The sequence below is a fragment of the Limulus polyphemus genome, unplaced genomic scaffold (assembly GCF_000517525.1).
Source record: "Limulus polyphemus unplaced genomic scaffold, Limulus_polyphemus-2.1.2 Scaffold772, whole genome shotgun sequence".
Taxonomy (NCBI): domain Eukaryota; kingdom Metazoa; phylum Arthropoda; class Merostomata; order Xiphosura; family Limulidae; genus Limulus; species Limulus polyphemus.
The window spans coordinates 131898-159059 of NW_013666382.1; the positions used below are offsets into that span (position 1 = coordinate 131898).

The following is a 27162-nucleotide window of genomic DNA, read 5'->3' on the forward strand; positions in this document are numbered from 1 at the left end:
CTCTTTGGGATATTTAAATTGATGTTGGTGTCCATCATAGCATAGCATTCTTATTAAAAGGAAATCTATATGATGATGGCCTGAATATCAGTTTTGAAGGTCATCATATATATAAAATATGAATATGAATTACTATATTCGTTACTTTGCGGATGTTTTACATTAAAATTAGGCCAAATACTACGATTATTTCACACTTTTTAAATGTAATTGTAAGTACATAAGTAGCTTTTGTTAGGCTGTTTTTTGGAAGAGTTGTATTTTTACATATTCATCAGTTTGTTTCCTAAACGTATAAATATTAGATGAATAAACTAAATTATAATAGAGTATTTATAAAATTTGCTGATTCTCTAGGTTACTAAACAACTATCTTACCTTTTTTAGACTAGAAATACAATGTCGTGATAACCCGTATACCTGCGGATGGAATGTAAAGACTGATTCGCTATGTTATTTGTATTATAAATCTAGTAAAAACAGAAATAAGGTGTGAAAGCTGTAAAGAGTTTAACAATTATACTTAGTAAAAACCTTACATGTAATGTAATTCCACCACGATTTTTTATAGTTTTATATTTGAAAGCAAAGTTTACGCTAAGTTCTCATTGCGCACCGCATCGTGGATTGTATTTACATGTATTGATTTCGGGAAGACATCGTGGAAAACGCGTTGTATTCACATCCACAAACACCTACTCTTGTTTTGAAAATATGAAATAGAAGCAGCTGATCCGTTGAACCTTTGTCGGTTGTTTAACAACGATTTAATCAATCAAAAAACTTTCTATTTTTGGGCAGGGAAGAGGTAACATGGCATAAAAGATATTACGACACCCCTTATTCGATACCATATCTTTGTTAAAGTGACCTTGACTTTGCGGATTTTATGTCGTGTAATGCGTCTTTGATCTAGCTACTCTACAGTACAGGATAAGTTTTATTTGTGAAGAAGTGAACGTTAGTTTTCAAGCGTGAGCTTAAAAGTGAAAATGTTATTGAATATAGGGTTAAATCTAGTAGATACTGTCTTTTGTTCTGTTTGGCGATTTTTGGGCTGTCAAAGAAACGATGTCACCTCTTTTCAAAGGGATGGTATTGAGGCAAAGTATGCACGTGAGTATATAACGTAGTTTCTCATTTTTGATGGGTGTCGTGCTGAGAGCTTAATTGTTTCACATGAAAATGATAATTTATTAAGATTTTGATGTATTTACTAAACATTTTAAAAGGTTTTGGCAATGTGAATATTCAACTTTGGTTCTAGTTTCTTGACAGTTAAGGTTTCCTTGATTTTTATGCCTTCATAGTTAGAACCACGTGATTTCAAAGCCTCTTTCATCTTCAGTCCCATCACATTCTTGGTCTATATGTCTGCATATACTATGAATATGTAATTAATATATATCGATACTTCTACAGTTTCCCTTTTAATAACATTAATTGTTGTAGGAAGTTTCTTAACAATTCCCTTTCATTGTTAAATATAAATTTATTATCTATAAAAACTAGCTATTCTATTCGTTTCCTAATTTAACATGTGAACTTTAAAAATTTTCACTCATTAACTATCTGATCTAGATGTGACATTATATTTTTTCTGCTGTATTTATTTTATGATTCACTTGCTGTGTATGAAGTTGAGGTAACATTCAATCATGAAGGTTTGATCATTTTAATTCTCAGAAGTGTTTTTAACTTAAATGAATTAGTTTATGTCTAAAGGTGTCATACCAATATCCTTTGACAAAAAATAAACTTGGGTTGATATATTCTAGTTGTCAGGTTAAGAAAACTTTCTTGTTTGACTTCCAGTTAGTGATGTTGACAAAATCTATGGAGAACCTTATGGTTGTCAAAAAACTTATGATTCATACATTTATTGCGAAAACGTCACACACACACGTACAGGTTGTCTAGTGTAATAAGAAAAGATACAAATGAAATCTGTAATAAGATATCTGAGTTATAAAAGGGTCATCCATGAAGAATAATGTTTTTCTTCCAGTGTGATTAAATTTAAATTTATTAGTTTTACTTCTGTTGTTAGTGTTAAAAAGAATTTTATTTCACTGTCACATATATTTTATTAGTGCTAAGTCTGTCTTTTCACTTCTGCACAGTATTAGTAAGTAATTATTATCTTTTTAAAGAATCTGATAAGGTATTTTTTGTTTTTTCAAGAAGTATGTATTCAAGCTCAGACAAACCATGTGTATATGTATATATATATATATATATGTATGTATATAGGATTGCAGGGAGATATTTCACATGTGACATGATTTCAAAATTTGAACAAAAAAACAGTGCAAGGTATTTTTAAACATACTTTTAGATGATCTAGATATTTTCATCAAATATTTAAGTTAAAAAAGTCAAACTTTTACTGACTAATTTTAATAGAGAATAGTCATTGTTACCCCGGCTGTGTACAATCTCATAGTTTTTGAGTGGAATAACATTGAAAGTTACTTTTATATTCATGTTTGTAGTGGCAGATGAAGCTTTTGTTACCCTAGCCACTGATGACAGCTACAGTCTTGGAGCTCTTGTCCTTGGTCACTCTTTGCGCATTGTCCAAACTTCACGAAGTCTGGTTATCCTAGTCACAGCTGGTGTCACTGCAGATATGAGGTGAATTTGAAACTTAATATATCTTTGATATTCCCGAACATTAATGTAGATATTCATTGTTATTTCAAGTGATGGTGTTAAAAGGCAGGCTTTCCAACACTGCCTTCTTTTCCAATTTTTCCTAATTTTTTTGGTTGTAACTAAAATTTGTATATGTGTTTGTATACACTCACACACACACACATTCATATATACAGAGATCGAAACATTACATTTCTGCATTCATGAGGAATTGAACTTTGCTTGAAGAATTTCATTTCTTTAGTTAGCTTTCCCAATGAGGAATGTATAGTCCATCCATATTCCTTTAGTTATGACCAATGAAAGTGAACAAATTGCATGGATTCAATAAAAAACAATTAATGAGGGAATGTAATCTTCCTGATAGCTTTCCCTCGAGTGAGTGTAGTTTTATTTCGTTACTTCTTTCCCTGACATACATACACACACATGAAGCTTTTTATGGAAAGTAAAAATAATCTGCAAAATAACCTGAGTGCCAAAATTGTGGAATTTGTCATTGTTAAATCTAAAAAGTTGTCAAGGAAATAAAAGAAACATGGGTGATGAAAATGGCATAATGAATTCTGACAAGTTGTCAAACACCTACTTCAAATGTTTGTAAACTTCTCTTACAGTTAATTATACAGGTAATAAACATCAATAAAGCATAAACTGTGTACTGAACACATCCTTTAGTAGTTAAACTTTTGCCCAGTTTCCTGGTTGTTCAGCCCTTTTTCTCTTTAAAATACATTTAAGCTTGTAAGTCCCAAAAAGTAACCATGTATTTTTCTTAGCTATCTATTGGGATGCTTGTAAATGTGTTTAAGTAGTTGCCTGTAGTGTTGTTTGGAGAAGTAATTCTACAGTATAGTATAAAATAAAATGTTTTCAAGAAACTCTTACAGACAACATTTAATAAAGATAATGTTGAACTGTTCATATCTTTTGGATATTGTAATACATATACACTTTTAGAAAATAAATAGTGTTTAATAAAAACTACTGAAATGTTTATCATACTTAAATTTGTGAATGTCTTTTAGCACAGAAATATATGCTTGTATTCTACTTGGATCCATGAAATAGAATTTTAAATAGTAAGATAGAATACAAGATGTGTGAGTCATGTGACATTGTGGTAACCTGAAAGATTTCAAAGGGGTGTTGTTAATATTACTGTCCACTATATATAACTAGAAATTATCCATACCCTATCATGTAGTTAATGTTATTATGTTAAACCTTTGTTAATAATTTACTTTCAATTATTATGCTGTATAGTAGTTGAGAGATTTTTGGATGCATCAACCCTAACTGGACTGCTGGATTGACTGATAAAGCAATGATAAGGATACTAATTAACGGTTAATTTCTGGTTTTAATGTTGTTTAAATTATGCTTGCTGACTTGGTGGCACACATTTCTTGCAATCTTATGAGATTTTTACTCACTTTTCCTTCCCCATAATATATTATTCACTGTTAAATATGCCTCAGTTATTCATAACATTCACTGGGATATAAAAACTGTTTTACTGTTCTACCCATTGTTCGGGTATTCTAGTTTCTCTCAACATTTTCCGAGTTGAACAGTGTGTGTTAAGCCAGAATTATTCTTTAATAGTTATTCAGAGATACCCAGAAAAAAAAGGTAACTGAAACTGCACTCTTATAATTATAATTAACATGGATAAATATATACATTTGCAAATATAAGAAAACATAATTTTAAGCCTGAAGCATAACATCCCAGCACAAGGACTATAAAGAAGCAGGTATACCATAATTCACCAAGGTATAAAGTGATAAAAACCCTATAACTGGCAACAGTTCTTCTGATTGGTGAAAGATGTTGGTCCAAATTCTTAAAATGTTTGCATTCAAGTTACATCTTAAATCCTGTTTCTAGTACTCTTATTGGGCTGCACTTAAGTTTACAAAAGGATTCATTTTATTATCTCTAATAAGAAGGTTAAGTTTTGTAGACCCCCTTAGTCATTGATATGATGACCTTACCACACTTTTAGATCAATAAAAGTTTTGTATTTTTTCAAAAAATTAATTGAGTGTTAGAAGTTTTAGTGAAAATTCTTTCGGTATTCTTTCCTTGCTTTAAACTTTATTGGGTCAGTCAAGTCTACTGTCCTTGAAATTTTCATGAGGTCTTATCCCAAAAAGATTGTCATGCTTTGCACTAAAGATAAGGTGAATTACAGCATTAATATAAATTGATAAAATTTGTCAGTCTAGCAACATAGCATGTAAATTATCAATAACATAGACTGGATGTAAGTTTTGGATTAAATCTTGTTATATTCTTACAATGGTATCACAATGAATTTACAAGAAACATGTTCAATCTAACTATATCCATGAACATTGTAATGATTTTTTTAAATGCCTATAATTTGAAGCAAAAAATTCTATTAGTAAATGTTTTAGAAGGAAGTTTGTAGTTAAACTGAGGTACTAAGTTTATCGATTTAGCCAACAACTAGAAACATTATTTAAAATTACTCTAGTGTTATATACATAGCTAAAACTGGATTTAAATTAAAACCTTTCTCTTTCTTTTAGTTCTCATTAACCTGGAAAATTTCTGGAATCTTTATTGGTTGAAAGAAGCTAGTAAAATTATGAGTCTGGAAATACCTTATGAAAATTAGAAAAATATTTTGAAGGAAGTCAAAGATCAGAGTCACATGTATTTTAAGCACACGAGAACCATTCTAGTATTTTTTAGGATTAGCTAGCATTTATAGCAGTAGACTGCAGATGCTGAATATAATAATATTCAAGCATTGAATAATTTGTTATTCTGATTTATCAACTTAAGAAAGCATTGGTTTAAACTAACCTTGTGATTTATCTTTTGCATTTTGTGTTTTTAATACGGAAATTATTTGCATTTTTCAGGTCACAGTTAGCTTCTGTCTTTGACCTGGTTCAGGAAGTTGGTGAAATTAATAGTCAGGATGAAGCCAATTTAACCATTTTGACTCGACCAGAGCTAGGAGTCACATTAACTAAACTACAGTGTTGGAAACTTATTCAGTTCCAGAAATGTGTCTTCTTAGATGCTGATACTTTAGTAAGTTTTAACAGTTCAAGACATGGTTTAGATTGAAAATTTTCCATATTTCATGTATAATAAAATAGAGACAGTAAAGAGTATCATAAGATATTTATTGTAGGGATTTTTTTTTCTATAGTTATTGATTCTTTTGTTCTTTGAAATAATGCATTCTTTCTTTATTATAGTAGGACTAGTTGCTACTAGTTCATTCTGGTTATTCTTGTTATTGAATGTAACATCCTTTCTGGATGTTGTTGTTAGTCACACTACTAAGTATTCTCACCTTTATTTACAAGATAGTGACAATGATTATTATGCTTGAACTTTCCATAAGTAAGGAAACCCCAAGTAAATCCTTGAAGTTTTAAATGCTTTGTAGAAAAGTCCTTCAAACAATACTATCAGAATCTTATTTTTGGCTTCACTTGTTTTAACATAATTACATACCTTTTTTTTTCTTACTTTATAATAATGGTAAATCTTCTTATTTCTTAGTTGCTTTGTTCTACTTTATGACAGATGAATGGTATAAAATTATCAGGTTTTAAGTATGGGCCAGATTCTTTACAGTAGATGCTTGTGACTTGTTGATGATAAATTGCAACAATAAACAAACAGCACACAGTCCACTTGTTTTAAAATAATATATTAAAACAATTCAAATGTACATACAGATGTTCAATACACTGTTGTAAACAGAGCTTTAAATAATTCTCTTTTTCGTCTAATTCCACAGAGGCTAGTTCAGTTACTTTAAAACACAATTTGACAAGATAAATTATTCTTCTCTACTTTGTTATTACAATACAGTCTGTGATAATTTCACTTTAAAAATTGCCACTATATGCTCTTTATTTCTGAACTCACAATCACACAGTCTAGATCTATCCAACCCTCTAACTAACTAACTCCAACTACATTTTGGACACACATTAATAGCCTGACAGAGGCCTAAAACATTCTACACACTACAAGATATTATGGTGCTATAATACTCAATTAAAACAATGAGAAAAACTTTGAATGTTCTAGTAACATGAAGCAATAATACAAAAAGCACACAGTTATGTAAACAAACCTGCAGTAAATTATCACTTCTAAAAATAACTAAATTTAACACTCGCCTTATACTTAAACCATCTAAATCATAATACTTGCATTAAACTTAAACAGTCGTGAGTACCTAACAAAAATCATACCTTTTGTTATTGCTATGTCAGAAAACAGAAATTTTCCTTCTGGTACTATACTTTTAGTCAGGCTACTTATAGTATTTAACTTTCAGTGTAGACTACATTTCAGTCCTTTTTATTTACCTTTGGGCTAGAAAGTGATCATCGTATACTAACTCATGCTGGAAAGGAAAATTGTCAGAAGTTACCAGTTTTATGCTGGAAAAATTTCAATATCTACTTACTTGGGCTCAGGAAGTATCAACATGCTGACTTGGGTTGGGAAAATACTAGCATTTTTTGAATCATGCTGGAAAAGCTTCAGCTTCTTCTGAGTCCGTGGTTACTGTCTAAGGATAGGAGGAAGTTGCTGAAATAATTTGAGTCTGTCTAAATACTGTTAATATTCAACTGCAATGATATAACACCCAATAATATATGTGTAAATACTGTTAATCCATATTTAACTTTAACAATATAACACTTAGTTTTCCATATATCTGAATAGAGTATGCTTAAAACATATATTCTTTCATCAACTGTGATTTTAATGTACTTTCAAGTTACACTTAAAAATATGAGGACTGAGCTGTCTGATATATTTATAGGTACTAAGAAATTGTGATGAACTTTTTAACAGAGAAGAACTTTCAGCTGCTCCTGATATTGGCTGGCCAGATTGTTTTAACTCTGGTGTTTTTGTCTTTAAACCATCAGATGAAACGTATAAGGCATTAGTAAAGTGTGCTAAGGAGAAAGGAAGTTTTGATGGTAAATACTGTATATATATTTTGTTTGTAAGTGGTAACACAAGTGCACAAAATTTCTACCTGGAAATACAGGTGAAAGTGGTTATGTTATTACTGACACCTAACAATCTTCATTTGAATTTTTCCTAAACTTTTTCTTTAATGTAGATCTTAACACAGTGGTAAAATAAAGTATCTAATAGCATTAATTAGATATTACATAGGTGACAGCAATTTTGTGTCACATAAGTAATCCTAAGTGACAGTGGAACAAATGGACAGTGATTCGATTTTCTGTTTTTCAGATCAGCAGATTATTCTGTTGATATAAAAAATAACTTCTATTCAGAAATAATCTTTGAATTTTAGTAATTTTATAACTTTATGCGTGTTTGTTCTTTTATTTTCCTCTGAACAACAAGATAATTCAAGTATATACGTGACTATAATTTTTGTTGTTGAACGTAATCTATTTTAATGTGGATAAACCCTTTCTAGACAAGCAAGCACCTTTATATGCCAAACAAACATCTGCATTATCCATTTAGAAAATACAAGTAAAAATGACAATTCTAATTATTTCAAAAGAGTTTTCTTAAAAATATTTTAGAATTGACAAGTTGTCATTTTATAATGCTTATATACTGTAATTCAAAAAGAAAAATGAAATAAAAGTTCAAACTTACATTTTTGCACAGCTCTAAAGAGCCTCACCTGTAAACAAAGAACTTTTTGATTTTTAGAATTATTCTTGTCTATCCCAAATCATAGGCTTATATATTCTAAGAAAACTGTCAATCCTTGATAATACGGTTCCCAGCATATTCTTTCTTGCATGATTTTCTTTTGTATTCTCTGATATTATTATGACTGCCTACATTTCCACCCTTTTAGTACCTTATGCTATGTGGTCAAAACAATTACTAATACAGTTGTGTTTTTAAAATAGCTAATGACAAAGGTTAAATGCAGGTTATAAACTATTTGTGTCAATTTAGAGTGAATAAAGTATGAGAAGTAATTTATTGTGGGAAAGAGATAAAACCTAACTTGCACAACAGAGAATAATGAAATCTAGTTTGAAGTTTAGAAAACATAGGAACAAATCATGGGTCTTAGAGTTTTTGTATTGTGTCCTTAGATGTTCTTTTCATTACTGAAAATGTTTTTTATCTTAAATTATATTTGTTTTAAAGCTAATGAAATTTTCTTCTACGACGAGATATCAGGTAAGCTTTATTAAGTTTAAAAAGTACGGTAGTCAATAGCAAAATACTCTAGAAGCTGAAGTGTAATTTGAATACTTATTTATTGAATATTATTGTTGAATTTGTCATATTCAAACAATCTACAGATATAAACACATTATAATTTATTGAAAATAAATTATGTTTATTAACTACATATTGATTTTAACCAAGAATATTGTTACCAAAATCATTGTTACCTAGCCTGACCTGTTACCTTTTTGCCAAGTCAGATTTTTTGGCATGCTTTTATGATTTAGAGTCAGAATTGGTGACTACTGCAGTGAGCAAGATAAATTATCAAAATAGATATTTTATTGGATATCAGTGAAATTGAAAGTGATTGGATATATAAAATGAAACTTCTGATCAACACTAAAATAATGAAATTGTAAAATGGAATAAAGTATTTTTAGTGTTTCTTCCAAGCAGTGTCTCAACAAAATTCTGAAAATTTGATAACATAAAAAATTATAGAAAAAATAAATCAAATTATATGAAGTTTTTAAATCCAAAACTAGATAATTGTCTAGTAAGTTTGTTCCAAGTTTCATGAAATTTGGTTAAATATTTGCACTATAAGAAAGGAAGCTCGAGAGATGTTAGTGACACTTCCATGGCCCAAAAAGGGTTAATTTATGCTTCTGTGGTTTAGATTGTTGATTTATTGTTTATTATCAAATACAGATTTAACACGCGTAATAATATCTATTTGTGTAAACATTCCTGAAAATGTTAACATTCATTTTAGGTGGTGACCAAGGGCTGTTGAATCTTTTCTTCCAAGACTGGGCCACAAAAGATATTTCTCGTCATCTGTCTTTCCTCTACAACATGAACTCTAATGCATGTTATACCTACCTACCTGCATTTAAACGGTATGTGTTTGTGCATATATTTCTATCATTATTTTAAAAATAGATCTTTTTTTCATAAAGTAAGATATGATGATGAGAAGTATACTTTGTTCTCCATAATTCATTGCAAAGTCGAAAATTATTTATTTCAATGTTATTGCCCTATTTTTAAAGTATTAGATGAGATTACCTATTATTAATGTTATCCTCAATTAAGTTAAGGCTATGAAAGATCTAGCAAGCAACAACTTAAATATTATTTTCCATAATAAATGAATAAATTATCAGACACATACATGTGAGTAACAGAAATATGAATGAGAATTTTGTTGTTGTGTTTTTTGAGAAACAAATTAAACTCATCAGTAGAAAAATCATCTATCAACAGTTGCTATGGGCAGAATTTATCACTGTATTGTAGGTTAAATTTAACATTGGAATATGTTGTTAAAAAACACATTAAAATTGTAATTTATTCTCTACATTAAAAAAATGTTAAGGCTTTATTTTGTCTATGTGTTTTTAACTATCAGAAATGTACATCCTACATTGTTTGTTTTTTTATTTACACTACAGCTGAAATCTTGTTCCTAAGTTTTATAAAACTTTTCAGAAGTTATTGAAATTTAAAACATTTTCAAGATGAAAACTTGGTTTATTTTTCTCCAGTAACCCACTACCTGAAAGTAAAACTTTCTTAGGGTAGAGGGAATTAACATAGCTGTAATTGGGAAAGAAGGGGTAAGAGTAGCTATAACTGGGGAATGGGGGATTATAGTAGTTATAAATGGGGAGGGTAGAAGGTGATTGGTATGGTTGTAATTGGGAGTAACGAAGATTAATGATATATAGAATATGTGAGGGTCATCTCTATCAAGATTCTTTTTTGTTGTCCAGACAATGATACTTGTAGTTGAAAGAAAATAAATATTTCATATTTTGTGATTGATGTTTGTTAACGTTTGAATATATTTATGCAAATTTCAAGATTTGCATTTTGATTATACATTTCGGAATCAATTATTTATTAATCTAAGGTCATTTTTAGTCTGAATATGAGCTTCAAACTATTAAATATTTATGAAAAGGAAATTCTTTTTGATTCCACTGTTTTATCTCATGAAGTGTGTAATCTGGGTATTTTACTTATCTAGATTGAGGGTTAATTGCTACATCCACTAAGAAATATTATTTCAGTATTAAAATAATTAACTGAAATAATTTTAATTATTGCTTACATTTTTGTAAAATCCAAACTGTTTTTACTTATTTATTAATCTGAAGAAAAATATATTATTCCAGAAAGTTATATAAAAGGATTGGAGAAATATTATTTTCTCCTTTTTGAATTATTTTTACTATCAGAAAAAATGCTGCCCTATGGGCAACTGTTTGTGCTAGTAATTACTAATCATAGTATTCATACCTAATTCTAAAAAATTAAAAAAATCTAAACATTTACAAAAAAAGTTTTTTTTCCTGGAAAGTACTGCATGGGAAAAGTGTTTGGATTGTGCTCTTTAGTCATAAGTAACTTATTGCATCAAAATGATTCAATGTAGAGAGCTCAAAATGTTCATAAAGTTTATTGATATAAACTGTAATGTTTTTATATGTTAAAAGTGTTATTCTTTATTGAAAAATAATAGATTTGATACACATTTACCTTGCTTACACTATAGCTTTATCCCGATGAAAGTTTCTCTTCTTTGCCCATATAAGCATTGGTATGAATCTTGTCTCCCTTGCACCAGCCTTTATACTCCACTATATTGCCCAAAGCAAGTTAAATCTTATGATTCTCTCCACCTATGTCAATGTGTCCCCTATCCCAGATTCATATATATGCTCCCTGTTATTACTTCTTATTCACTTTTCTTGACAGAAGACTTTTACGGTGACAGTTTTACATGCTTGCTGCAGGTTTCTCTTCAGTGATGAATGGCTTTAGTTTTCTTTTTTAGACTTGTCTTCTTGGGGTCTGGAGTTTGTTGTTTATTTTCTTTATTCTACAAAATAACAAAAATTAAATTTCCAAGTAATATTTTTTCAAAGTGATTTCAGTAATATTTTGTGTTTATTTCTCTTCTTTTTCAGGGCCCCTTTTGTCATTTTAATTTAGATCCCACTCAGTGGTGGGTGTTGCCTGGTCAGGTATGCTTCCTTTGAAATCTTCATTAGCTTCCAGTTGACTGATAACAAATTTCCTGGTAGCAACAAGCTCTGTTGAGATGGGATGTTCCATAAGACCACCTTGTGTGCTTTCTGGGTGGTAAACAATTATAACACAAAGACAACTACACTACTGGAACCCAACTCCTGGACTATCACGAGTAAAGCATAACTCTTTCTGCACGGGCATCCTTTACTGCAAATGTCACAAAGTTTTAGTGACTTACATTCAAAATTTAATTTAACTACATTTTGTTTATGTCAAACCAGTAAGTATAGTATAAAATGGTAGTTAATAATCCATATTTTAATAGTATATAAGTTTTAAGTTCTTAATTATATTAGGCAATAGTTTAAAAAAATCCTGAATTTCCCCTAGTGTGAGAAATGTGACATATTTTCTATAGGCATCCCCTCTTCTCTATGTTATTCACCACTCCTACATTAAGTACAAAATTTAACGCAAATTATACTATAAAATCGTCATTGCTCAGACACACCATCATTTTTATGGCCTTCAATCTTGTTCGGCTACAGAGCCATCAAATAGGAAATCAGATTCCTACATTCCTTGCTACACCCACCTGTCACATACTCTCTTTCAGGATTTGTTAATAGTTCTCTCTTATTCTTAATACTATATTATGTATAACCAATGGAAAGCCAGGGTTTTCATCTATCAGATGATGTATCATGTTACATTGTTTTCTGAACAGAGAATTGTAATTTTATCTGTTACTACAATCTTTGTTCCCGTGGGAAAGATAACGACTAGCTTGGATAAATTTGTAACGACTCTTGTCGCATAGTTGGAAAGCCAGAAAACTTCTGATAGTAAGGGAAAATTGTTTGTTTTTTGCATATTATTATTCTGTGTTCTTTGGTGCATTATTTAATTAAATAAATATTATTTAGTGTATTACTACCATTAGTATATAAAAAAAAAAGTAGGGTTAAGTGTCATCGACAGTCGCATAAAAAAAAATTGACCCAGGTAAATACTTTTTCTTGTTTTTCATGTTTATTCTTTATTTATTAGTATAAAAGTAACTAAAATGTAAAAATAGGGGTCTCTTTAGTTTAGTTAAAGTTAGATTAGGTAAAATAAATAATAGTACAATAAAAATGTTTCATGAGGCATGCACGCACACAAGCAGCTTGTAGTAGCTTGTGGGTAATGTAATTTGATAGCGTAATGTGAGCTCCGCATTCAATAAGTTGTTTGTAACTTACAGTGACATGAATGGTAGTAGTTAGATGTGGTTCATAGAGCAATAAAACAATAAAATTTAAGTTTGAATAGATGTATACTGTTATGAGCTTAAAGCTACATGGGATAAACAAATGTAGTTTCAGGTTACAATTTGAAGTCATTCTAGAAAGAAAAAAGTAGGATAATTTAGATTTATTTCAATTTTCTTTTGGTGGTTACAAGGTTAGTCAAATTGGCCAATCTTGTATAGAGTTAGAGTATAGAAAATAACAGATAAAATAGAAAGTTTTACTGAAAACAAAGATTGGAAATGTATTTAGGTGGTTTTAGAGATTATACAAATGAAATTTGAGATTTCTGAGATGAAGAGAAGTATTGTTAATCTTAACGTGAAAATCACTTTGCATGCGTACTAGTAAGAAAAATACTTGATATATTCACAGACAAATCTTTTTTTTAGTATAATAAAAATACTTCACTAAAAAATATGATTTTTTGTACATGAAAGACTTGTAATTTTTACTGTCTGCCAAATTTTGTGAAGATATACATACTATATTTAAAGTTAGTAACATCAAAACTATAAAGACTTTAAATGAGTACAAAAAGGTCATGTGGTTAGTCAAATTGACTGAGCCCATTTTGAAAGATTTAAAGGGAATTTTACCCATCTCTGCTGACCCTTAACTTAAATAAATTGGGATCGGTTTGCTTTTCAAAATAGGAGACGTGGTTCACCTGTTCCACTGTTTCTGGAGAAAAGCAAGTATCCTCCACTTCTCCTAGTGGAGCATGGGAGTCCTTATGATTTGCAGGTTTTTAGTCAATGGAGTGGTGGACAAAGGTTTATCCTCCTGAGTGATGCTTGAACTCCTTATTCCACTCAAGAAGAAGAGGGCTAAGTTGAGTGCCCTCCTACCAATAACCCTGGATGTTTTTCCCAGATATAGTAGGAGTAGGACCAGCTTACTTGGATGCCTCCTCATAATTCCGGTTCAGAGATGACTCTTCTCTATTCGGTCAAGTTGAGCATGGCCCTTATTTTTAGTCACTCTCTTCATTTCGATGATCATGGAAGAGGATCCTTAACTCCTCATAATTCTACATGCAGAGCATCAATTCTTGTATCATTGGTTGGACCTTAGTTTGTTCAACATCCTTCTTGTAATTCTGGGGAAAGGAGGTGTTGCCTTGCCTCTCAGGTTGGGGAGTCAGGATTTTGGTTCGTAATCCCAGGCCAGGTAATCTCCGTTTCTTCAGATGGAGTTAGGCATGACAGGTCCCATAATTCTGAGTTCGGTTTGTTGCATTTTGCACTTCTTCAGGTTGGGGTGAGGGTTTGTCCACTTTTGTGTTGTTTGCCTTCTCTTCGTAATTCTGGTGGCTCAACATGCAACATTCTGTAACTTTCAGGTTGGGTTCTAATAATAGCATATTACTAAACAAGACAAAATTTAAAGTGGTCCTCATGCCCTAGCCACTACTGATTGGATCTAGATTTGGGATCACAGCCTTATAATTCCAGTGATGAGACGTAGGACCTCCTCTGCCTGGTTGGGGCCTGGATGAATTCATCTTCTTCTAATGATGTTAGTGTTTTTGCCTCTGTGGCATATCTGTTCCATAAGTAGTGTGGATCCCACTGGTGTGCTATTACTATTTCTCATTTTCCCACACCATTTCTATTCAGATGCTTTCTGTGTGGATCTTGCCCTCACTAGCTCCTCCACCTTATCAATGTGGGATTCTAGCTATAGTGGAGGTAAGTGTGTATTGGAAGTTAACATTTTCCTATACCAAAAATTTATTTCTGATAATATTTACCTCTTCTCACATTCTCCTACCCTTCTTCTCCATTACTTGGTTTTGGGTCTGCTAATTGGACCAACTCAAAAAGTGAATAGGAAGTAATAAAGGTGAACTTATATACAGATTTGGGATAGGGGGCACATTGACGTAGGTGGAGAGAATCAAAAAAATTTAACTTGCTTTGACCAATATAGTAAAGTATAAAGACTGGAGCAAGCGAGGTGAGATTCATACCAATGCTTAGATGGACAAACTTTCCTCGGGATAAAGTTTAATGGAGGTCAGTCCAGAATACATCTTCTACTTCCTACCAAACCATTTCATTTCTTGAAATAAATATTTCCATGACTGGTGGTGACAATCTCACGAAATTTGTGCATTACAAATTGATGTACACATATAACAACTTGCATTTTGACTCCAGTCTTCCTCAATATATCATGATAAGCATTCCCAAATCCCAACTCACCAGATTACATAAGTTCTGCAGTGAAGACCAAGATTTAATACCAAATTTATTGATATGTTCCATTTCTTGAAAAAACATGGTTACCCTACTTTTCTTCTTCACCATACTAAAAATAATCTCCAGACAAATAATAAATGTCCAAATTCAGCTTTTCAGAAGTTACTTAGTTTGAATCATATCAGTAATTATAACACCAACACCCTAGACAATTTAAAAATTCCAATGACACACATCCAACCACTCTTCAACTAACACAGTTCTACTTCCATTGATCATAAACACATTCCCCTTACACTTTTGTTTCACCTATTCAACACACAGGTAACATTTATTGTTTGACAACTTTCACATTATAACACAGGATCATACCATCAGTTACATGTTCCCTTATTAACCTCTTAAGTTCTCATAAATGAGTTACTAACATTAAAGATTTACTCATGTATAGTCAACTTTCACACATCATACAACCATCAGGCTTGAAAAATATTCCAATGTTGTTTAATTTTCATGGTTCTATCTCACATTACTTTCTGTTCTCTTATATTGTTTCCTCTCAAAATGTCCCAGTAGCTTGTCATTCAAGTTGATATGTACCATTGTCAGAGGAGCAGGTGCAATCCTTGCCATTACCTCTGTTAGGGCACTCGACTCACAATCTGAGGGTCGCGGGTTCAAATCCCTGTTACACCAAACATGCTCGCCCTTTCAGCCATGGTGGCATTATAATGTGATGGCCAATCCCACTATTCGTTGATAAAAGAGTAGCCCAAGAGTTGGTGGTGGGTGGTGATGACTATCTGCCTTCCCTCTAGTCTTACACTGCTAAGTTAGGGACGGCTAGCGTAGATAGCCCTCGTGTAGCTTTGTGCGAAATTAAAAAAAAAAACATCTGTTAGAGACCCTAAGTCAGCGTATAAATAGCCATTTCACCTGTATATCCAAATGTTTAATATATTGTATTATTTATAAGACCAAATTTTTGTAAGAGAAAAACCAGCCATATGCCTGCTGAACACACACATAAGAACACTTACGTAGCATCTTGATTAAAGATTAAGATAAGCCTGTAACCCAGTACTTCAACAAGGCTAATCATTCCCTTGCGCACTTTAAAGTACTTGTCCTACAATATGCCCTCTCCAACACCAATTGAAGAATCCAAATCAAAAAAAGAAATCATTTTCATAGTGTGTTGTTTAAGTCCTTTGGGTATTAATGAAAAGTTCAGCTTTTTATAATTTTTAGAATAACCTTCATTTATTTCCTTTAAAATTGTTTAAGTTATTTCTTTCAATGTTTTTTCAACTTGTTTTTATTGTCTGCTTTTATATTTTTAATAATTTGTATTACCTTATTTTTAGTCACAAGCACTTTTCTTCAGCTTTGTTATATTATTATTATTACGATGTTGTTTAATTCTCATGGTTCTGTCTTGCATTATGTTCTGTTCTCTTGTATTGTTTCCTCTCAAAATCTCTCAGTAGTTTGTCATTAAATGACTGACTTGTTTCAGGCTTGAAAAAGAGCATTTGCTCGAAACATTGCCAAGAAAATAAAATGCAGCCATAGTATTTTGAGGTGATTTATCTTCAAAAACCTAATTTCTTTATTTTATATCCTTCACATTTTTCTATTCATTCATCAGCTCTTGGGTTGTGTATTAATGATTATGCAAGTGAGTGTGAAATATTGTTTATAAAGTAATAATTTTCCTTTTGTTGATATGTTCAGAACTTGTAAACTTTAAATCTATTCACTTGTATTTCAGTTTTTAGATTTGAAACAATGCAGCAGTAATGAAAATCATAAAGGAAAGACCAAGTTCTGAAAAGTTACTCAAAATTAGGAGAAAGCACAATAACCTTTTCTTTTTCTTCAGGTTTGGTAATGAGGTCAAAATTGTTCATTTTCTGGGTGAAATGAAACCTTGGATGTACAAAGTCAGTGAAGGAAAAGTTGTAAAACCACATCAGAGTCAATATTATAGTGATCACCTTCAGTATTGGTGGGATTTATTTCTGTCACATGTTCAGCCACATCAGGTAATCTTAATAAATAATATCTTAATAGCTTGATTAAACGGATATTGTTGTTTTTGTTCAGTAGTTACTTAAATGATATAAAATAATGTTGTGTGTTGTAAAGAAAAAATTCTAGTTTCTTATATAAAATCACTAATTTCTTTTTACACCTGAACCCTTCATGGACATCTAAGAGTCAAGTATAAATATACTAAATAAAATTAATAAAAGAATATAACTTGTTTTACAGTCTAATTTTTTCAACATATATAAAACTGTGTAAACAACTAATTTTTTTTTGTATTGATTAGAGTAAGTTTCCTGAAATTTAAAATATTTATATATTCCTAGAAAACTTCCTGTACTACTTAAACTTTGAAAAGTGTGACAGGATGTATATTTTCAATATATAATACTTATTTAATGGCCCTATCTTTTGAGGTTAAAGTGTTGCTGAACATACACATGTATATCTTTTTTAAGATTGTTTTAAAACTTTCATTACAATGTTTGTTCAACCACAAGTACTCAAAGCTATATGTAACCTTTTTATTATAGAAAAAATTGTTTGTTAACAGATTATCCTATTACTTAACTAGTTATTAATAAGTGGAAATGCTTTTTAAAAAATGATTTTGTCATAACAGAAAATCTAACAACAAAGCCAAATTTCACAAGTGGATACCTGTTACAATTACCTAATTAACCATGAGATTAAATTTATGATTTTTATATATACTGTCTATTGACAATTCATAAAAATATTTTTAATAAACATGAAGCTATACTTAATTGGCAACTTTAATATTATAGTGTAGAATTTGGTCTTGTTATAACAGTAGGAATTATTGCTTTCAGTTGTACTAAAACAGTACTTTTGAAACAGATAGCCGTTAAAAATATGATCTTTTATTTATTTGGCTCTTCAAAGATGACACCAAGGTACTTTCAAAGCAATTTCATTAAGTTCACTAAAATAGATTTATTTTTCATTATGTGACAAATAAACTTATTATTTTGAACAACAGCTGTGATGACAATAAAACTTTTAAAACATTTATTTCTTGCCATTAGTATATTGATTCAAGAGGATGCTCGTAGTCATTCAATGAACTGTTTACATAAAAATTTAATTTATTCAAAGAATGAAGTCAACCACAGATGCATATCTTTCTGAAGTTTGTTGCTTAATGTATTATGGTTTTGGTTGAAAAGCGCTATTTTTGTTTGAGATTGTGGTAATATCTATACTTGAATAGTATACTGTGTGTACAACATATTTAGTTTTCAAGTGTACTTAATTCATTTACAGTCACCTTGAATTTTGTATAGCCTGCAAACACTACAAAGCATGACTGACTTAGTTTATAAAAAAAGAATATTGTCAGGAATGTTTCTGACTAAAACAAGTTTCAAATAAATGTAAGATTACATTTACAAATAAAGATCACAGTGCAGTTATTGGCCACTAATTAAAGTGAACAGTGTATTGAAATTTAGTTACTGTTTTTTTCAGTTAATGCTAAACCATTATCAGCTATTTCTGTGATATGCTGTGTGGCATGCTTTCAAACAAATGCTGTTTTATTTCTGGTATTTGAATTGACAAATATGAATAGAGCAATAAGTTTAAGAAATTTTTTTTGGATGAACTGTCTGGATAAGTCTATTCCAACTATGTCAGTATTCTCTTATGTTTTAAAATATTATACATCACAATATTATGGTGTCTTTTGAAATATTTTACCAAACTTCATTCGGTTGATTGAAAATATTGACAAAGAATGAGAATATGAACATCTATGATTCTACAATGTTGCATTTGTATAGTAGCTGGTATTTAAAGTATGCTTAAGTATTCTAGTTTGTGTGTTATGTACATACATTATGCCTTAAAATACCTGTAATGGAGGGTTAGCAAACATTAATCAACTCATCAATTTTAATACAAATTTGTGTGATTAATTACTTGTTAAATAGATCAAGCTTGCATATAGTTATGCGTACCTATCACAAATTAAGAACTTATAGAATATACTTTTTTCACAAAAGTGTTAAAAAAATTTATATATATATGTTCTTTATTGTTAGGATATCCCTTCAAATGATCTTGGTAAGATAAAACTTGAGTTACCAGAAGAAAGAAAATCCAGTGTATTCCAAGACCATCCAATGGCTCTAAATCTTCATTCTCGACAGGAGGCATGGGAGAAGGGACAAATCGATTACATGGGTGTTGATTGTTTTGAAAATATTCGTCAAAAATTGGACAGTAAGATCTATGGCATAAAATAATAAACTTACAAAATATGTTCTCTTCTACTGAAGTATGCAACCAGGCTTCAGTTAGGAACACAAATATGCCATCATCTTCATGAAGGAACAGCCTTGTATGCTTAAAAATATTTCATATTGTCCTTACCAATGTTATGAGGTACCTGTTGGAATACTAGCAATACATTTATCTGTTAATGCTTGAAAAGTATGTGCAAAATTGTACATGTATATTATAATAGAATTTTAGTGTAAGTACAACTCATTTCAATTTTATATGTATTCTTTATTGTTGATAAAATTGTTAGTACAGGTTAATAAAGCTATGAATCTATAATTGTTGTATGGAAAGAGAGTTACTTTTCTTCATTTTCAAAAATGTATGATTTGTTATACCATTTGAGTTTATGTTTTTGTTTGAGAGAGTACTATGGTTAGGGTAAAAATTATTCTTTAGTTGAAAGAAATATTACTCCTTCCTCAAAAAATATAAAAATTTAACATGTGTCTATATTTAGCAGTTGATAGCCTAAATACCTACAGTTGTAATGTATGATAATTATAATATCTGTTAACTCTACAAATGTTGTTGTAATAGCTGTTTGTAATGTATTATTTGTACTGCTACGTGTATTGTACTGATTTCTTTAAACATTATTTATATTTTTATTCCTCTTATATTTATTTGGCCAAAATTTTACTAAGCTATTTTTAATTTTCAATTTTTTTTTATCTTAAAAATTAAGTTAATAAGAGAAAAGAAGGTTAAGTGGAGGCTACAATGCACATTCTTAATATTTATTAATGACTTGTTTGTTGTCAAGTGCCCAACATGGATATTGAACTCTAATGTTTAGCTTTGTAAACCCAAAAGCTTACTGCTGAGGGGTTAATAATAGCCATAATTATTCATGCTCTAATAATGTACATAGATATATGAAGCACAATTAATGCACATTCCATGTCTTGGATAATTTTACTATTAACACTCTTTCTAAAATCTATCTTATGCAACTTTGAAATACACGTATGTATATGGACCACTTTATCATTTTTGTTTATTCACCCAGAAGCTTGTGAGCATTTATTACATGTTAGCAATGAGTTCCTGTTTCACATCACAGCAGTAATATTGTATGGTGATTGCTTATAATATCTGTTTTTCTACATATTATGTATATTTTTCCAACCCTCATCACATTTTGTTTGTATTGAAGTATGATAGCTGTAATCTTTAGCGTGTATTATGGAGTTGTTATCCATTCCATGAAACCATTCTTAGTGTTTAACATGGACTGGAACCCACTTCTGGGAGGGGAACTGTGAGACCTGGTTATAAAAATAGTAGTGCCATTAGTAAAATGTCTGCATTCTCACAAAATGTATATACAGTAGACATGTGTCACACAATGCCACTGAAAAAAAAAAACATTCCAAAGCTGTGAATTGATAATTGCAAATTAATAAATTACATTGTGAGATAGCACTGGTAACTAACACATTTTGACTGTGGATCTATATATAGGAATTATTTATTTCATGCTTCCAATTTAGTTCCATGATTACTAGCATATTATTGTGAATTTATTTTAAGCATGTTCTTTTCATGGCTGACAAGAAATATACAATGCAACAGAAGTTTCAAACTGATTGAGGTCAAAGCTCAATCTGCATTTATTTATCCCACTTGTAATGTAATTTCAATTTAAAAAGGGAGTGAAATCCACAGATAATGGAACAAATATTTAGAAATAATCTGGGGAAGTTCTTTCAGATGTTTGTTTTCTCTATTTTTGTGTCTTGCCGTACAGTGAAAAAATTATAATGTGACACAATGTTATCATCAAGCACAAGATGTAACCACATGACCCCAGCAAGGTAAATTCTGATATTTTTGTGAAACAAAAAAAGCAGATTATAACTTAAAGAAAGCAATATTTTTTTTAGGATGGTTCATATTTACAAGTTTAGAGAAAGATCATATTTTAAGTTTGTAAAACCTAATTTAAAATGTCATGTGTAATGACAAGTTAAATAATGGTGATAATTTACATCTATGTGTAAGCTGTACAAAATTATAACATGAAAATTTTGGAATTTTCATGGCATTTTGCTGAGTAATATTATATAGAACTCCTAAATATCTAATTTTGTAAATATAAATACTTAAATTAATTTGTACAGCAATTAAGTACAAATATGGATATATGGCCCTGTGAAATACAAGTAAAAGATTTTACAGTATATACATCATTTTCCTACCCGTTAAATATGTGCAAAATTTATAGGTTATGAAGTATTACAAGTAATATTAATGTGTTCATAGTAACTTATGAAGTTAACACAAATCATCATTGACACATTAAAGCATTTTTTGCACGAAATACATTTAATCATTACACAAGTTCTACCGCTAATTTCCATTCATTCATCATTTCTGGAAAAAAATGCTATTAAAACATGTTTGGTAAGTCCTTTAAAGGGTTTCAATTATACAAGCTTTGAAAGATTTATTTTAATAGATGTATGTGTTTTTTATGCTGTTATTCTTGTTGCATTTGTATAAGAAAAAAATCTTTCTGGTGTAACTGTGGTGTGTTATAATAATATTGGGTAAATAACCTCTGAATATAACTTCTTTAGAGTCTTAGACTTTGGGATTATAATTTTAAAGTCAACCAGTAATGTATAAGAAATAGTTATTACAGGATAATTTTAAGTAATTATGTCATAATGGTACTGTTGTATATGAAATTGGTTGTTGTTTTTGGATCATTTCCTCTTTACAATTTTCAACAAATACTGATCTGTATTTTTATATATTTTCTGTATTTTAGTTTTTATTGTTAACTTAAGGATCTAATTCAGGGTTTTACATGTATAAAAAAAAATAAATATTGTTACTAATGAAAAGTTTCAGGATTTGTATGTATAGTGTAGTGAGTAATGTTACTTAAAAATTTGTCACTTTGGGTACATAAGAAGTTCCAGTTTTAACATAAACTAAACACAGGAAGGTAATAAGTAAGTTGTAATGGGCCTTCAAGTTCTAAAGAACTAAATGTAACAAATGTTAAATTTTACATGTATGCAAGCTTACTGTATTGTTTGCTAAAGTTCTGGCAATTCAACAAGCTTGAGTAGGACTATTGTAAGTGATTTGTTGAACTAAAAGAGCACATATAGTAAAATTAAAGAATTGTTTTACCTCTCATAAAGGACTGGATAAATAATATTAAAAGAGTTTCCCAAAGGAATTGTAAACCATATGTATTATTTTTAATTTTTGGACATATAACATTTTAAAAATAACACCTTGGATTTGTAATGTAACTTATATTAATGTCTTTAATGCTTATTTTTGTTAAGTAATAAATCACAAATGTAGTCATGGAGCTTTAACTTCTTTTTGTAGGATCTTTGTTTATATCTTACTGTAAAGATAATCCATTATGTATGTGTTAATGCCCGTCACCTAGAGTTGGCTGCTCGAATACCATATTTTTGGTATCTGGAAATTGTCTGATGGTGTACATGGGCTATCTTGTTTCAGACTTTTTACCTAAAAGGGGAAAAAAAAGGCCCCAAAATAGGGCACATTTCCACTCTTTATATACTTTAGGCTTGCATCACGTAGAGTTGATTGGATCAGTTACAGTATTTTTTTTATAAAGTAAGTGGAAACTGTCCAATGGTGTACATTGGCTATTTGATTTTAGGGGTTTTGCCCAAAAAGGGGGATGAAAGCCTGTGAAATAGGGCATATTTCCACTTTTTGATACACTTTTGGCTTGCATCACCCAGAATTGGCTGGCTCAATAACATAATTTTTTTTCCCCCAAATGATGTACATATGCTATCTTGTTTTAGGATTTTTGCCCAAGAAGGAAAATAAAAAAACACCTTGAAATAGGAAATATTTTCACTTTGTTATAGACTTTTGGGTTTGAATTTAAATACACAAGTACTTAATTAGTTTAATGAATCAATTATTACCATAAAGCAAGGTATGCAATGAGCATCTAATGAGGATATTAAGGATTTAATAACAAAAGAAAAAAGGAAGTGAGATGTTACCTAACATTGTCCTTTATACAATTTTTGCTTTCCTTAATGGGTATTTGCAGCTAATATATAAAAAAAGATTAAATTATCAGTCTTAGGTTATGTTCCTTGTTTTAAGTTTTTCATTTGCTGAGGCTGTTAATGGTAAGAACATAGCTAGAATATTTCACAAAATGTCAAGTATAATAATTTACCGTATCATTATTCCATGTTCAAACTTGTAGGAATAATATTTGTTAGAACAATTCTCAGAGTCTAAGATTGGCTTTTCTCCCACTATAGAATTGCCTGTGTTATGACACCAGTGTTCTGGTTGACAAACGAATTGTAAGATATACTTTATGTATTTTGAACAGTTAAATAAAGTGTTTTTATTGTAAATGTACAGTTATTATTTCAAAGTTCCAATCAACATTTGCAACAATGTTTTGAGCAGTTTGTTTGATAATGTGTGGATTGTATTCTAAAGTGTAAGTGTCCAACAAGTATATACTAAGTATCACAATCACAATAGATTTCAAGGAAATGCGTGCAGAGTTTGATAAAGTCAAATTCGACCAAAAGAAAATACTGACACATTTTTTTGACTTTACAATAAACAAAATGCTGCTAACTACACACAATAGAAAAAGCATGTGATCTAATTGGCTGTTTTGCCTTTCTGGTTTCTTACACAGCCATTGAAGAGACAACTACTTTTGATGGTAGTAAGACAGATTTGAAGTGAAAGAAGATAAAGACGATTTATTAAGTAAAGTACCTGCTTTATTTGGAACTGCATTAAATCTGCCAACTGTTTCCCAAAGGAGGTTAATCTAATTATGAAAATAGCTGAGGGGGATAACCTCTTTGGTATGCATGCATTTATACATTATATCTAGTGCGTCAAATGTGTCAACGATTTATTTAGTGTGCTAGCCACATAAAAAGTAGACACATTTGTTCTATTCTTGACTATGAGTCTCCTGAAGAAGAAAGGCCCGCCTTTCGAAAACACTCGGGTTATAGGGTTTTTATTCATTTATATTGACAAGAAAAATTCTTCACATCTTGTAAAACGTCAAAATTTCCATGTGATATGTATTATGACTCTAACCCTTTCATAACTTAAACAAGAGGGAACCTCAATAACCACGGCACTTGAAATTCGTTTAGGTAAGATTAGAATAAATGCACGATACTTTTTTTTCTGTTTTATTGGCTATATTTTTGTGCGCCAACAATACCAAGCGTATACCCTATTCGATTCTATTACTCCTCAGGATTTCTACCAGCCTACCCTGAAATTGAAATTCTTTTAGGCAGGATTAGAGCAAATTAATCTATGAGACCTTGGGCGTGGTCAAAACATCAATTGAAAGGGTTTGATCTCCTGAGTCGAACACTGTAATTAGATCTTAAATCGACCAAGAGATGACGGGGCTAAGAGCTAAAAGTTTGTACTTGAAAAACAAAACAAAAACTCAGAACCATTCTATGAGCTGCTATTTAATCTTTAATTAAATATATTGAGGTACATGTCAAAAACAAAAATCAATTTGGTTGTCTGTTAGACGTTCTACATAAACAAGACCCTTTCGGTTTTCGATGACACTCTTGGCCTTTGGGCTTTCACCTAACTGGGAATGGTGGTGTAAGTTACGTTTAACTCTGTACAATTTTAATTTTTCAGTATTTTAGAAAACCATGTGCAAGTGCTATCATAGCGGGAGTAGGTAATCTTCTGTGTAATCGCAAAAAATAGCCTTAATTAAAATGTTTTTATTTAATTAGGTATGTATGTATATTACGTGGTAATATTAAAAAATCACGTAGTAATAAAAATCGCAATCATAATACAAAATATTTGACAGTCCAACTGCTTTCAGAAGATAGACCTTTTTCTGGAGTGAATAAAGATTTAAGTTCTGAAAATGATTTTTTTTTCGCATATTGTATTACTTTTCCAAACGGAATATAAATAATGACCTAAATTCAAGATATTTTCATTCTTATTGACTGCATAGAGAAAATTGCCCATGATCGCTAATACTTCACAATCTGAACAAGACTTTCGTAATACAGCTAATGCTTTTAAAAACATGTCAGTTAGATTTCTTAAGAAGCCGTAGATTGACTTAGCATGTTAATAGAAATTTTTGTCTGATATAATCACTTGAATAACTGAATAATACATTGACTCGCACAAAAAAACAACAACAACAAATTCGTTGACAACTACTGTAATAATTCACTTTGTAAAATTCTATTACATTTCACGATTTAACTAAGTTAAATTTTGATCTTAGTATTGCAGCGTAGCTTAGCTAAACGAAATTGTTCTATATAAAAAATACACTTGAAACCGAAGCATGAACGGTAGATATTCGGCCCCAATTGTAAATGCATGAAGTGATCTATTACGCAAACCTGGCTGTAGCTTGAGCCTTGTTATAACTTTCATAGACTCGGCTTGAATTATGTCACACGGTAGTGTGTCGTGCGGCAAAAACAATCTGCAGAACACACTGTGTTATTAACAGGAGTGAGAGTTTAGCGAAATTCCACTTTCTGTAGATCGGATCGTGACAATCCAAATGATCGTATATTAGACCCTTACTTCACATACCAAATTTCAAAGCAATCCATTAAGAAATACACGAGATGTAGAATCTGGTTTGGTTTGTTATGAATTTCGCGCAAAGCTACACGAGGGCTATCTGAGCTAGCCATTCCTAATTTAGCAGTGTAAGACTAGAGGGAAGGCCGCTTGTCATCACCACCCACCGTCAACTCATGGGCTACTCTTTTACCAACGAATAATGGGATTGATCGTCACATTATAACGCCCCCACGGCTGAAAGGGCGAGCATGTTTGGTGTGATGGAGATTCGATCTCGCAGATTGGGAGTCGGACGCCCAAACCACCTGGCCGTGCCGGATCTAATATTAAATCTGAAAATTTGATTGAATTTTTTCCTTTTTTTTATTATTGGCACAGAAAGTACGGAAAATTTATTTGATAGAAAAACATACTTAACTTTTATGATTTTTTTTTAGATTTGGTACACTGATACATCTTTAAAACCTACAATTAGCTGTCAAATTTGGTGTAAATATAAGCCACATGTACAAGATTATTTAACAAAACCGCTCAATTTTGATCAAACTTTTTGTGCACACCTACGCAAGATGTCACGTGAGCTAAAGAGGACCGTTTTTAGTTTTTCGTCATTCGGATTAAAGACGGCTGATTTAAAGCAGCAAAACTGTGGAGTGAAAGCACCTGTATAGTATTGGTTAGGACAAGCAAACTAGTTTGGCAGTTTCTAACTCAAGTTTTCAAAAGAATCATACTGGTGGACGGTTATCATTCATTGCCAATTTTTAAGCACAAATTTGCTAAACTTTATA

At 30.8% G+C, this 27162-nt stretch overlaps 1 protein-coding gene across 3 annotated transcripts in view; it reads left to right on the top strand.

Annotated features, from left to right (window-relative positions):
• Positions 1 to 24150, top strand: part of LOC106460449 (glycogenin-1-like) — a 32905-nt gene extending 8755 nt beyond the window's left edge. The window contains exons 1-8 of one of the 3 annotated variants that reach the window (XM_022387174.1): positions 678 to 1116; positions 2496 to 2637; positions 5559 to 5733; positions 7499 to 7661; positions 9638 to 9764; positions 17289 to 17451; positions 18947 to 19023; positions 19522 to 19585. In XM_022387174.1, the coding sequence (XP_022242882.1) occupies positions 993 to 1116; positions 2496 to 2637; positions 5559 to 5733; positions 7499 to 7661; positions 9638 to 9764; positions 17289 to 17451; positions 18947 to 18979 (927 nt within the window). In that variant the 5' untranslated portion in view covers positions 678 to 992 and the 3' untranslated portion in view covers positions 18980 to 19023; positions 19522 to 19585. Of the gene's footprint in view, positions 1 to 677; positions 1117 to 2495; positions 2638 to 5558; positions 5734 to 7498; positions 7662 to 9637; positions 9765 to 17288; positions 17452 to 18946; positions 19024 to 19521 lie in introns of those variants that run through there. The other 2 variants (XM_013920143.2, XM_022387173.1) reach the window with 2 other exon arrangements.
• Positions 24151 to 27162: the final 3012 nt, after the last annotated feature.